The 15365-nt window shown below is 35.1% G+C and overlaps 1 protein-coding gene across 4 annotated transcripts in view; it reads left to right on the top strand.

Moving 5' to 3' along the window:
• CDKL1 (cyclin dependent kinase like 1) overlaps nt 1-15365 on the top strand; it is a 1528511-nt gene that overhangs the window by 1478464 nt on the left and 34682 nt on the right. Inside the window, exon 9 of one of the 4 annotated variants that reach the window (XM_044074295.1) lies at nt 10121-10130. The exons of the other annotated variants lie outside the window; for them this stretch is intronic. Coding sequence (XP_043930230.1) covers nt 10121-10130 — 10 coding nt within the window. The remainder of the gene's footprint in view (nt 1-10120; nt 10131-15365) is intronic. 4 annotated transcript variants of the gene reach the window in all.

The following is a 15365-nucleotide window of genomic DNA, read 5'->3' as shown; positions in this document are numbered from 1 at the left end:
GCTGTAGTTAAATAAGCATGTACTGTACATTGAGTACAACACTCATTACTTCTTCTACCCCCATACACTTGGTTATTAAAGCTGTGGGCATGGTAACGTATGCTTCTGTTTGCTGACAGGAAATTTGCAACAGACGTATTTCTCTGCAGCTGAATGTCACTTCAGCCATGTGTCTCCATCAAAATGTACCACAGGGAAATGTCTCACTGTCTGGGCGCCTGAACCACTTATAGAGATGTAAACATTTGTTTGGTAAAGACAAGATAAATATGAACTATATCTCAGATCTGCGCTGATATTGTGAAAGTTATGTGATCTACAAGCAAACAAATGCTGTCATCTTATACATGGCATTAAGACACACAATGCTACCACTTAAACTTGCCATTTAACATACATAGGCTTGTAGTATTGCTGTTTTGAAAACATTCTGAAAATATTTGCGTAATCTGCAGTTAATTTGCAATATCTTAAAACAGCAAGTACACTCAGTCTTGCTGTACATCAGTGGAAAGCCCTTGTGCAGATGAAATACAAATTTTGGTTTATCTACGATATTACTAATGTTTGGCAAGCAAAACTATTTTTCTTTAATAAATTTTCAATATAAATTCAGTGTCACAAGACAGACTTCTCATACTAACACCACTGTGTAAACTATTGCTTAGTAAAGAACTGTCATATTTTATTTTACTTATTTGTTTTCCACAACCCATATGATATATTGCAAATTACATGAGGTATGCTTTTAACAGAGGATTGCAAACAAGAGGTTTCCTGACTTGAAGAAATTATTTAGCCTTCTGCTGCTGAAGACGTCTTTGAAAAGTTCACCAAGGCTTTGGATGTGAGTCAGGCTGTAAATCTGACCTAGGCATTCAGCACCATCCCTCATGCAGGTATTATTAAGCTAACCCAACTCAACATTATTCCTTGTGTAGCCCACTAAAGAGCAAAACGGGCTTAACAATGACGCATTGTTAATGGTAAGGGTACGTCCTGCAGTCAAAAGTACACTACAAATGTTTCTTGAATTACAGGCTGTTGAAAGTAAATTAATTTGGTAGAACATTTTTCCTTTTGTTTCTTTACATTATTTTGTATAAAACTTTGTTAAAATAGTGTTTACATGTTTTAAAATGTATAAGACTGTATTTTAGTAATTTAGTATTATTAGCTTAATTAGATTATTAGAAATTGAGTTGATTAGGATGTTTTGTCATGATATATAAAGTTTGTTCTGGTGTTTTGCAATTTGTTCTGAGGAAGTCTTTTAATAGGAGGACGAAAGTGAAGAATAAAACTTTTTATTGCTAAAATTCTTTCCTGGTTTTTGTTATCACAAGCTTTTTGGAGGATTATTGTTTTTTTTTGTGTGTTCTTTTTTATAAGACCTGTTGCCCCTTTTACTACTGGAATTGTCTGGGTATCCTTTTCCACACTGCCCTCATTTCTGCCTGCAAATCCTGGTATCTTATAACGCTGTGTCTCTCTGTACATAAGATACTGTAGTTACTGGCTGTAGCAATTTCAATAATCAATACTACTTTTGTCTACTTTTCATGGACTACTGTGTCTGGTTTTCTCGTATATATTTTTTGAACTGTTGGTAATGTGTGATCCCATGTGATATAAACTTCATCATTTTCTGTGATGCTTTGTGGCTCGTGTTTCCAATGTTTTTCAGCCACTTCAATACCATAATGCTTGCACAATCCCCAATGCAACAGTCTTGCCACATTATTATGCCTTTCAGTATACAATCCTTCTGCCATTAGTATATCACAGCCAGATACAAGATGTGCCACTGTTTCAAGCTCTGTTTTACAAAACCTTCATTTGTCCACTTCTCCCACATGTTCAATGGACTTTGTAAACTAACATGTACATAGTCCATTATCTTGGGCAGGCAATATTAACCTTTCATCTTTTATTTTAAATTCACCTCTCACTAACCATTCTTGCATTCAATCCTGATGAACATAAGGTTGTTCCAAGAGTTTCCTATACTTGCAGCTATATCTATGCATTTTCCACATTTCTTGTCTTCTCATCTGATCCTTCACTTTATATTCTTTCGTTTTTTGGCACATTCAGATGCTGCTTGATTTTTATTTACTTCTGGTTTGATTTCCATTCCTGCTTGATGCCGATATGCTTCTGCTAAACTAAGGAGGGAAGTCATCTTAGACTATTTCTCCTCATGTTTAAGAACTTTCACTACATTGGTTCAGTGGATATATGTGCAGTCCCACAATTACAGATCTATACATGTAATCAATTTCAAGGAGACCCATACCTCCTTCAGAACATGGGATATATAATCTTGGTATGCACTGATTTTTATAAATCATTTGATGAGCGTGAAGCAGCTTTCATGTTTTTCTGTCTAACCTGTCTAACATGTTTTGGGGCCAATCTGTCACTATAAAGCTGTAAGTTAAGACAGGAAAAGCAAATTGGTTTATAGTTTGGACTTTATCCCTAGATGTCAGTGCTGTTTTTGGTACTAATTTAAGCCTTCTAAAATATTCCTTACTGAGTTTTATTCGCATTTGTTCATGTTTTATTGTTGATCCTTCATCAGTTCCCAAATATTTATACACTTCCTCTTGCTCAACTGATGTTTTCTTGGTGCTGCAACGTTCCTGCTTTAAAGGTGAAAAAGTTTTGACTACTTGCAGTTGCTTTCAGTTCCTCATCTCATCAGCTATACAGTTTTAAATCCATGACAAAGAGAAGATGAGATGTCTTCACACTTTGGTGTTTTCTGGGAGCCAAATTATAGCTATGACTTAATCTGTTAAGCAAACAGCTTAATGGGTTAAGGGCAAAGCAAAAGAGCAATGGTGGCAGAGAGTCACAGTGAAATATCCCACTTTGGATTTTTATCCCTGAAATATTAAGGGCAAGGCAAAAGAGCAATGGTGGCAGAGAGTCACAGTGAAATATCCCACTTTGGATTTTTATCCCTGAAATAATAATTTGACCTTTATCATGGCTTAACTGCTAAGTGGTTTGCCACTGTTTCATGGTCACTGTGATGTACTTTATCAGTGTAGGATATTATCTTATATATTTTTAAGCACTCTTTTGTCCATAAATGTTGGTTACTGTCAAATGCTTTTGGCAGTCAATTCATGCCATACTTAGATTCTTCCCCTTTTTACAGTTCTCCGCTATGACTTTATTTAATAACAAATAATCTTTTGCTCTATATGACTTTCTTTTATTGCCTTTTTGTTCTATTGCTGTAATGGAGTTTTCTTCTAAATGACTATAAATTCTGTCGGCATCAATTCCAGTGTATAGTTTATACTTTGTTGGAAGGCAAGTTATTGGTCTATAATTTTTAGGGTAGCTTGCAGGTTCACTCTTAAGTGGAAGTATTTTTTTTTCCTGTTGTTAGCTAGGATTGCCTATTTGAGGTGCGCATATAAATAGTTCTTACTCATGACTAAATCTTCGTGCAAAGATGTTAATACTTTTAACCAGAAGTTAGGTACTTCATCTGGGCCTGGAGTTTTCCATTTAGAGGCTTCTCTTAACTTTGTTTCAATCTCTCTCTGACTGTTACTTCATCCCATTTCATATCCTATAAATTTGAACTTCTTTTTCTTTCTTTTACTACTTCCATCCATTTAGCATCTTTGTTATGCTCCACAGGATCTTCATAAATATTTCTTCAAAATGTATCTATTTCTTCTTTTTTTTTGGTGGTCTTTTAATTCCTTTTACCTTGTGTCCTAATTCTCTATAAAACTTTTTTGGGTCATCAATAAATTGCTTATTTTGTACTTTTCCTTTATATTTATCTGTGTATCTTCTAAGTTTTTTTTTGCACATGCTGATATTTTTAGTTTATTGTTTGCGATAGTGTGTGATACATCCTGATCCGTTATAATATTGCACATTGCTTTTATCATGGTTATCTTTGAGTATCTTTGTTTATCTGTTCCCTCTTGTATACTCTTCTAAGAGTGACACTTCCTTGTCTTAATTGGTTTGTAGTGTTCTCTATCCAATACTTCCATGATGGTATTCGATTTCTCCCTTTACGTTCTGTTACTACCCTGTGTTCTTGCAGTAGAATTTTATCTATTATTAACTTAGCTGCACAATAATATATCCTTACTACTTCTGTTATATCGCATGGATCTATGTGAACAATCCTAATTACTGTGTTCATTTTTTTATCAAACTTGTAACTTTTTGGGTTTTATTGACTTTCTGCAGTCTATTTCTTTCTTTGATCTTAATATGTCTATCTGTATTATATCAAGCAACTCTTTTCTTACCTCTGTGACACCCCTGCACTGGCCCAGTAATCAAGGAGCCTACGTCCTCACCACTAACACCAGTGAGGGACGTACACATTGGGAGGATGACAGGTATACACACAGTGAAGTACAATTTCCCCTTAAGAACACACAGAGATCACAGTCAGTCTGGGGCTGATTTCTGCCTCTTTCTCCAGATCACCAATAAGACTCCTCACTAGCACAGCTATAGGGTTAAGATCTCAGCCAAGTGGTCGAGCCAAAACCTCCAGCACCCTGTCTGTCCAACCAGTGCTTTGTGTCCCTGCCCAGGTAGCTGACACACACACACACACACACTTTGAGATGTGATTTATATACAAACACACAGACACTCCTGGGGAAGGATGGCACAAGTTCAATAGCTATGCCCCCTTCTGCCCAGACTATAAGGTAGTACCAGCTGCCACCAAACACTACTTATCAGCTACTATAAGGCCCTTACAAAGGATGACCAATTCTACTGTGTTATTATCCAAATGGTAAGTGTGACCAAGACTAAGGCTATTTAGGAGTGGCCTGTAAAGTGTCACCAAATACATATGCGAGTACACTAAGAGCTTAAATAGCTCTAATCAGTCAGCCACAATTAAAAAGTTTAAATATATTTAATAACAGAACAAGACAATACTCAGTAACTCAATGCAGAGACAGAGTTCAGAATCACAAGAAATATTTTAAAACAACATTGCACGACAGTCTCAAAAATACAGAACATATCTAAACAAATTTTGTTATATTCCTATCTCTAAGAGAGATTACTGCAATCTAGTACTTACTGTTAGCAAAGCAGAAGTGCTGATGAGAGGATGTTTCTAGGTCCAAAGACAAATACAAAATGCACAGACTTTCCCTAAGAAATAGTTCTTAAATTAATAACAACACATTACTGCTGGGTCAGCTGGATGAAACCACTCTTTGTCACCTCTGCCTTCAGTTTCCAGGCTAACAGAAACTTAAAATTTAGCACCTCTATGTCAAAAATACTTTACTCTCTGAAGTGTGCTTAGAACTGGAAGTCGTAAAACAGTTAAACACTTTTACATTGGAAATCTGTAATTATTTCTGTTTCCAGACAATAGACAGAACTTCTACCTGTAGACATCCTGTCTTCTTTACTTGTCTTAGAGTTTTGCAAGTTAACTCTGTATGTTCCAAGTTCTACTATTAATATAGTTTATATACACTTCTGTTCCTTTCCAGTAGAGTACACTGTAGTTACATTCTTAAAGCTCAGTACATGACATATAGTTTAACACACACTTCTGTACCAGTAGTTTAATATCCACATAACATATAGTGTTCTTACATTTGTAAGACAAGCATACAAATCATATTAAAATTCACAAATGACATAAAATTACTTACAAAATTCCAGCTAGCTGGGCTGGCAGCCTCACAACCTCATTTTCTTCTAAACTGAGGGCACATTGTTTGTTCTTCATTTTCTGTGGACACACTATAAAAAGTTCTATAGTATCTTCCTGTGACACATTCTCTTCAATTTCATCCTGTGTCATCCGTTGCCCTGTCATATGGGAACTCACCAGCCTATCACTCCTTATCATTGACTGCGTCAGAGTTGCCACAATTTCCTGTTCCTTCCATTGCTGTTCAGCTTCAAGTGAACGTTTATACTTGTTTCCTATGGCAGACTCCAAAATATCTTCATATGGCAACTGACCAATTGTTTCCCGTTTTACTGGTTTCTCCTTAATTGGGTGTCTATTGCTCTATCCTGCTTTGTTGCTTACTGAGTCAGATTTTCTACACTGAATCCTTCACTTCGCAGGTGCTCCATAACTTCAGTTTCTCTTTCTTTAACTTCCCCATTACTAATCTTCTTTTCTGCTTTTTCTCTTTGTCTTCTTATTTTTTGTATTCTAAAATTATTCATGTCTGGATTCCTTTGCCTGTATTTCTCTTCAAATATCTTTGGTGCTGCTCTTTTTGCATTGCTTAGTTTTGCTTCTTACTTCGTATAAATATTACAGTATATTAATCTCTTTTTCTTTCCCATGTCCATATTTCTTCTTCAGATGTCTCCTGATCTTCCTATTTTTCCTTACTTTGGGGACTTATTCCATCATGCTGTGTTACCTATGTTAGACCTTCTAGACCAATTTCTTCACTTCAAAGATATTCCATAACTTCAACTTCTATGTTTTTAACTTCTACTATAGTAATCTTCTTTTCTACATCCCCCTTTGTGGTATTTTTTTTGTGAAATTTTCCATATCTTGATGCCTTTACCTGTATTTCTCTTCAAATATCTTTGGAGCTGCCTTTTTGTATTGGTTAATTTGGCTTTCGACTTTGCATAACTATTGCACTATATCATATTTCTCTTTCTTTCCTATGTCCATACTGTTTTATACTTTTCAGAAATCTCTAGGTTTTGTTGTTTATATTTTTGCACTTCCTCAGATGCTTCTTTTTCCAAACAGATCAAAGTTTTTTGGTCTATATAATGTTTTTCACAAAACTGTTGTACTAATGAACACAATTTTTTATTTTTCTAGTGGAAGTATTTTTCTTTCCTCTAATTTCTTTCTTAATCTTTTTGTATATACTGTGTCTGGAAATTCTGGCCTTTTTGCATAATAGTAACAATACATAATTTCTTTCTTATCCTCAATAGTCCATTCTATCATCTTTATGGCGGCTCTTTGGCCTATCAGTTTTTGTGATTTTTCTGGACTACTACTTCCTTCTACAGCGGGGGGGGGGGCATTCTCCCCCTGTACCTGGTTTGGTCCCATTATAGGAATGGTTCCATATTTTCAGGATTCTACACTGTCACTTTTTTCCAGTCCTAGCACCAGTGCACCTACCAGGATTGGGCACTTTTTTATACTGGGTATTGTGCACCCAGCTATCTTTCTTAATTTTTGACCTATTTCTGTCCGTGATATATATGCTATATAAAATACAGTCTATATATCAGTGCTGTCTTGGTGAGATTTTGTGAAAAACAGGGTCCACCTCATGAAGGTACTCACCAAGACTTGAGGATGAATTCAGTTTCAGCAATACTACCCTCCTTTGCTTGCTGACTTATCTATCCAGTTGCCCCCATGTGTCTAAACTAATGGTAGGTCAGGAGAGTATAAAAGAACCCATAAAAGAATAAGGAAATTTCTGTAGTAGCCCAGCCAGATTTCCCCTGGTGACAATGAATATCACGTTGGGTCTCTCCTGAAGAAAGGACACTGGCCTAGTGAGACTAACCTGGGCAAACATAAATAAATCACAGTCAGACATTATGTCAGAGTGTAAAGCAATAAACAACCCCTAGGTGCAAAAGTATAGAAAGCATGGGTTCATACATGGATGTTCTATACTGTACTGTACTATTCTGTATTGCCAAGCAACATAGCACAGTAGCTATTGGGCTACAGGGGTGTGTGTAGATAAATTGATATTATGAACCAAGATCCATGTGCATAGCTAGAGATCCAGAATGCCTTCATATAGCACATAGTGAGCAGAGTGCTTGTATGCCTCTGTGCCCTATGTCTATGAATACTACTGCCCACTTAAATAGCATCCATAGACTGCATTTTATCATGTGGATCATAGTCCTTTTACCTTCGTTGTTAGAGGCTATGCCCCCTTGTAGCCCTGCATTTGATTTCTTTGAAGTCACTGCATCAATGGGGTAAGAGGTCTCCATTCATACGTGACTCCGCTTCTAGACAAATCAAAATCAGTTGAGTGAACAAAACTGTTGAATCTCACATTACTTAATTTTTGTGGAACTAGATGACTCTTTGATGCATCAAGAAACTGAGTATTTCAGATATCTTAGCATGTTTCAGACCCTAGTACTTGGCACAGTCTCATAGGCAGCACTGCATTTTTAATATTCTTTTCTTATTTTTACATATGTTTGTTTTCCGTACCCAGCTACTCAGCTCCAAAAGTATCTTAAGCAATGGATAGATGTGAAATTAACCAAGCAATGCATTTCACATACTCACAAGATGATTAATATGGACGGAGCCTAGCTGGCTATCTGAAGGCAGCAGTTTTTAGAGCTCCATAAACTAGTATCAAATTCAGGACATTTCACTAATTTTTTTTCTAACAAAACTTTATAAATATTTAGTTAATAGTCTAAAATAACTAATTACAAATTTTGGTGGATTTTTACAAGACATTTCCTGTCAAAATACTCAGGAGTCTTTACACAGCAGCTGAAGAGATGAGTAACCTGAAGAACTCTCACTCTGAACTGTCACTAAAAAAGGAACTGCAAATGGTGACTATCACATTACAAGAACTATCTATAAAAATGGATGATTTCAAGGTTAATCTACAAAATCTAAAAGAGAATTCTTAGAAACAAACAGAAGTCTTTAAAGAAATGCTTCAGCAGCATCAGTTTTGGATAACTACTGAAACTTCTTTATCTGACATCGATGGAAGACTTAAAGAAGAGGAGACACAAACAGATTTTCTCCTGAAACAAAATACCTGGCTCTCCAACAAAGTAGATGACTTAGAGAATAGGGAGAGAAGATCAAATATCAGGATTTTAGGTCTACCTGAGAATACAGAGGGAAAAGACATTATCTCTTTTCTAAATTCGTGGCTACCAGAGATTCTAAATCTTAATGAAGGCTTTTCATTTGGCATAGAAAGGGCACATCGTGCTTTGGGAAATAGAATTCCAGCATCATCCTCTTCTTCTGCCTCTATGCCACCAAGATCAATTATAATAAAATTGTTATCCTTTATGGACAAAGAACTGGTGCTAAAAACAGCATGGAGGAAAAGTCCAATAAAATATAATCAACATCTAATAAGATTTGACAATGACTACTCCACTAAAGTTCTTGAACAGAGGAAAAAGGCATGGCCACTAATAAAAATTCTGAAACAGAATAATATCAAAGCTCAAATAGCCTTCCCTGCAAAGATAAGGATACAGTACCTAAGTGAGATGAGAAACTTCAACACTCTGGAAGAAGCCTTTCAATTTATCAAAAATAATAACATTATAACCATCCCAGAAGAAATGGAATGGGCATCCCCGTCCCTGAAGAGATCCACTGATAAAACTAGTTGAACTGATGTCAAAAAGAAGAAACAGAAAACTGAAACTAAATTACCTACTTCTGTGAAGTCCCTCAAAGTATCAACTGAAACCTAATAGCTAAAAGACTTTTAAATGGACTAAACGTGTTACATAACATTCATTTTCATACATATAAGTAATACTATAGTAAAAGAAAAAAGGTATGTGCTTCTATTACCTCATATAAAATTCATAAATCTGAGATATATTTTAACTAAACAATCTATTTTTAACATTGTCAACCCTCTCAACTTGCTATATGCCTTGTTATCTATCTTTATATATAGATATTTACCTTATTTATCTATTTATTTAGATTTCTTTTTTCTCTCTATAAATATTTAATTATAAGTATAACCTATAGTTAGATTTTAGTATAGTAGTACTTCAGTTGCAAAGTATTATTTCATAGTTCTGTGGTAATTGATTTATTATTTTATGCTTATTTCTTTATATAGTATATTTAACCTAAGGTGGTGCTGCAGTAGCGATGTCGCCTCACAGTAAGACGTTGTCCTGTTCGATTCTCAGCTAAAGCGTCTTCTGTGTGGAGACATGCGTGAATGGGCGTACCTTTGTTGAAGGTTGTGCATCAGAGCTGGCAACTCGGTACGTAAAAATCTACTGCCAATCATTAGCAGACCGGAGTTCCGCTGTGGCGACCCCTAACCGGGAAAAGCTGAAAGATACAACAACTATTAATAAATAATAGATTTTCCCATTGCTTTGTTGTGACCTAAGCACTAAATGAAATTTCCCTTAGTAGTGATATAATGGTGTATAGATATTGTAATGTCCTTTGAACGTTATTGCTGTTGAATATTTGGTTGTTCAAAAACTTTCCTTTCTAAAGTAAAAATGAACTGTCATATAAATGATACTGTCGTGCTAGAATAGAGTGGATAACTCTCTATCCAACTTGAATGAAGTTCGAGTGTTTTTGTTATGAAAGGGAATTCATTCTTGGCCCTAGCTACATAAAAGTGAAGTGACGAGCTAACATGTTTATTTTAGTCCATCGACTAGAGATCTCCAGTTTAGCTTGTATGATTGATCTTTTATATAACTTTGGGTTGACAAGGTATGCTGCGGGCTGTGGATGAAGTCCCCTGGAGGATTTTTGGACGAGTGAGTCTAGCATTCAGTAAAATGTAGTCTGCGAGGTTTACTGAAGGTTTTTTTTTTTTTTTTTTTTGACAAGGAGACATTGCTGTGAAATTGGGGAGATGTCCGTGTTTGGCGGGGTGATTGTGGTTTGGTTTCAGATTCACTATTGAATGGGTACAGATGCTTAAGGCGACTGGTTGTTGATTTCTGAGTGAGATGGTGTGTGCAGTGTCTGGTGTGGAAGCTCTCGGAAGGCACTCTTCGTGCCTTATTTAAATAAAAGTTAATAAAGAATGAGTTAATGTTTAAAACATAGATTTTTTCTCACAGGAATCCATCTGACCGGGGAAAACCACTCTCGAGAAGTTAAAAAGAAGCATTTAAAATCTCATGCTCTCACGAGCTATGTATACAGTTATGTACATATTTAGCTATTGAATATTTAATGTAGCTATAGCAATGTATGAGAGTTGATGTGATTGGTCACCGGTATGTGTATTCTTTAAGAAGCCTGAACGTTTATAGTAACACAAATGGGCCGAACAGCTTTTCATGATTTTACATTCATTTAGGTACAGGAACTTAACACAGTTTGTTTGAAGCATTTTAGTAGAAGCAAACATTAAATCTAAGTATCTAGTCTATTAGAAACACATGAAACTTGTCTATATAAAAGTGTTGTGTTATATTAATATGTGAATACATCTACATATACATCTCTAGGAAAACTTTACACACAACTTTATTATCAGCTGTCTTAATAAGAGCAAGATTTAAACATTTTTGATATGGATTATTTGCTCAGTCCCTTTAATATGTAGAATAATATACATATTGTTTGTCTGTTTGATTTAGGATATGATAACCATCAGTAATAGCTATTATTTTTTACAAGTTTGTCTGACAAAGGTGTTAAATAACTAATGAGTTTAAATTAAGTATTTACTGTATATCTTGGAAATTTGTGTTTCGAGCAAGTTCAGAAAATTGAATATTCATTATTACAGGCGTTGCCTTACTCTCCTTTACTAACACTATCCTTCAGCGTAAAAACAATGGCTATCTCTCCTCTGCTACTTTCCTAGACCTATCTAAAGCATTTGACATGGTCCCACACAAACAACTTATCTCTGTCCTCAATAACCTATCCTTCTCACAATCGGTCACCAACTGGTTTCAGAGTTACCTGTCTGACCGCCAACAATCCGTTGTATGGCAGAATGACATATCTCCCCAACTACCTGTCTCCATAGGGGTTCCCCAAGGATCCATCCTTGGACCCCTACTCTTCTCTGTTTTCACCAATAATATAGCCTCTGCCACCAAACATGGTACACTCATACAATACGCAGATGACTCAACCATCTTCTGCTCAGCCCAGTCCCTACCCAAACTGCAAAAAGTCACACAGGAAGCCTTTTCCTCTGTTGAAACTTGGTTATCCGATGCCCAATTAATACTCAACCCAAACAAAACTAAACTACTCATCTTCCAACCCATGAAACATACTCAAAACAACTCTCACTTTAACATCACAGCAAAAGACAACACCACTATATACCCAACTGAACACACCAAATTGCTAGGAGTGGAAATAGACAATAAACTAAAATTTGACATTCACATATCCTTGACCATAAAAAAGTCCACAATAAACTAGGAGCGCTATACAGAAATAAGCAACTTCTCACCAAAGCAGCAAATATTTCAATAGCAAATTCCCACCTTATCTCCACCCTACTTTATGCCTGTCCAATATATACCAACCTAAGGCAAAGCGATTTAAACAAGCTAGAGACCTGCTACAACAAAATCGCCAAATTCGCCACAGGGGCATCCTACCGTAATCACCACTGTCTCTCACTTGCTGAACTGGGCTGGCTTGAACTCCCTCACCTCCTTCAATGGTATCAACTCTCACTTGCCCACAAACTAGTAAATCATCCACTAAATGTCCCATCCCTCCAGAATCTACTCCAACCCTATCGCACCACCAGACCACTAAGATCCAGCAAGAAAAATCACTTGCAGATCACTAAAGCCAATAACTCTGCTGGTGAAGCACTATTCTCTTGCACCATAGCCAAATTATGGAATTCCCTACCACCCACAATTACCTCCATACCATCATGCACCCACTTCAAAACTTTACTAAAAGCGCACCAAAAACATGCTGGCTATGCCCTTGCAACTCCCACTCTAATATCACCCTCCCCATCCAACCACTACCTTTCTTTCCACTCCACTAACTACCTTGATTATAGCAAGCTCAGATGCTCATAAGCCAGTACTTATTATACAGCAGGAACTTCTTCTTGTAACATTTGTTAATGTCTGCTATGTACTTCACAGATAAAGATTCTAGTTGTCTACTGGTGCACTATGTTCTTCATCTGTAAATATGTTGTAAGTAATTGCTATGTAAATTGTTAATCGCTATGTAATCCAATGTAACTACTGTCTGTTTATTTTAACTGTGGAGCTTTTCTCCCCGGGCCTCCGCAGAAAATGGACCTACGTCCAGTCGGACACTCCCGGTCAACAAATATAAATAAATAAAATAAATAAATAAATGTGTATTTGATTAGTTACTAATTATGTATGTATGTGTGTGTGTATATATATATATATATATATATATATATATATATATATATATATATAGATATATACAAACATTTACTTCTGTTGTCGAATGATAAATCATATAAAATATTTTAATAGACTCCTTTACTATTTAAGATTGTATAATTGGAGCTCTAATGAATGAAACAAGGAAGTTAGTGGGATAGTTCACCAGATGTATCTATCTGATGGACTAGAAATGTATTTCATTCCATGGTGGGCAAGTTTTAATGTACAAACTAGTTTAATGCTATTTTTCTCTTTATTTTTTTTTTTGTTATTAATTATTTTCACCAAGCCTGACTTAATTTTATTGATTATGTTAAAGTTAACATCTTACACAGAGATAGATGGATATTTACAAACTAATATTTTTTTCTTATTTTATGTTGAGGAGATGACTTCAGGAAAATATATTGACACTTTAAATACTTCTTTAAAATAACTTGGCATGGGTATCACATTACTATCTTTAAACATAAATGGATTAAATAATCCAAATGAACAATCTAACTTACTAAGATATTTAAAGATAAATAGACCCCAATTAATCTTTTTACAGGAAACTCATTTCAAAATTAATGATAATTTTAGTTGGAATCCAAGTGATTATAGGACCTTAGCATGCTCTAAATTTAAATCTAAGAAAAGGGGAGTAATAATCTTATGGAGAAATAATTCCCTAAACCCTGAAATAGTATATAAATATATCAATAATGAAGGGCTTATAGCTGTAGTCATACTGAAGTTGAATAATAGGTTATGGACATTGGCTAACTTATACTGGTTTCCTGGTATTGGGACAGGCACAGTTAAAAAGCATCTAGACCAAATCATAAACATTTCCAGAGGGAATCTAATAATAGGAGGGGATTTTAATTGTCTAACTGACACTTCTGAACCTACCAATAAAATATCTCCATGTTTAACAGCTACTGCAAAAATACTAAAAAAATGGACTGAGTCATTAAAATTGATAGATACCTTTAATGTTATTGATAATAACTCCTTGTCATTCTCTCATCAAGATTATAGGCTTGAAACTCGAACCAGAATAGACAAACTTTTTATATCACAAGATCTTCAATCCAAAACTACTTCTTTTTCAATAATCCCATGCTCTCTATCAGATCACAATTCACTAGTTCTTAAAATACAAGTAGATTTTAAACCACTAACATTCCTTTCTAGAATACCTTCATACATTACAAAAATTAAAGAATTTAAACAATGGTTAGTGAAAGAACTAAATTTCTATCTAGACATAAACTATAATTCAGAAGTAAATATAGTAATAGTCTGGGATTCACTAAAAGCTTATATTTATGGAAAAGTGATTGGCTGGTATAAAATAAACTCAAAGAATGGGAATCTGAACTAAAAGAATTACAAAGGAAACTCACATTATATAAATCAAAAAAATCACTCTAATACAATTGAGAACAAGAAGGAAATAGAAGAGCTAAATAAAAGATATATTGATATTTTAAGTCATAAAACCAATTTAGCCATAGAAAGGTTAAAAATAAACTCTTATGCTACTTCTCCGAAACACCTACATAACTTATCTGTTAAAGTCAAAATGCAATCAAAATCTAATTCCATTGTTAATATCCTACACGAAGAAAGACATAAGAAGGTCTCGGAAATAGGAGACATATTAGACGCGTTCAAATGTTACTACAGTAATCATTATAAAGATACATATAATACAATTGACCATTCCTTGTTAGGAAATATGACCTCTAATATTAAATCAATACCTGATAGTTTACAAAAAAATTTACAAAAATCTATTGCACTCAAAGAGGTCACAGATAAAATTAAAGACAGTAAATCTGGTAAATCTCCTGGAATGGATGGTTTAATTTTAGAAATTTACATATTATTTCACAAAAATATAATCACCTTGCTACATAAGATATTAATTAAAATTCAAACCCATGCAATTATTCCCCTTTCATTGAAATACTCTTTAATTATACCCATTTTAAAGGATGCTAGCCTTTGCAGTTCATATAGGCCAATTTCACTACTAAATAATGATTATAACATTTTTATGTCCATCCTGGTTTGTTTGTGTCTTTCGGCTTTTTCCCGGTTAGGGGTCGCCACAGCAGAACTCCGGTCCGCTAATGATTGGTAGAAGATTTTTACGTGCCGAGTTGCCAGCTCTGACGCACCACCTTCAATGAAGGTACACCCCTTCACGCATGTCTCCACACAGAAGA

Source organism: Protopterus annectens, chromosome 6.part0 (genome assembly GCF_019279795.1).
Source record: "Protopterus annectens isolate FY-2018-M chromosome 6.part0, PAN1.0, whole genome shotgun sequence".
In the NCBI taxonomy this organism is placed as follows: Eukaryota; Metazoa; Chordata; order Ceratodontiformes; family Protopteridae; genus Protopterus; species Protopterus annectens.
The sequence above is the reverse complement of the archived record's forward strand: the minus strand, read 5'-3'. Positions and strand labels throughout refer to the sequence as shown.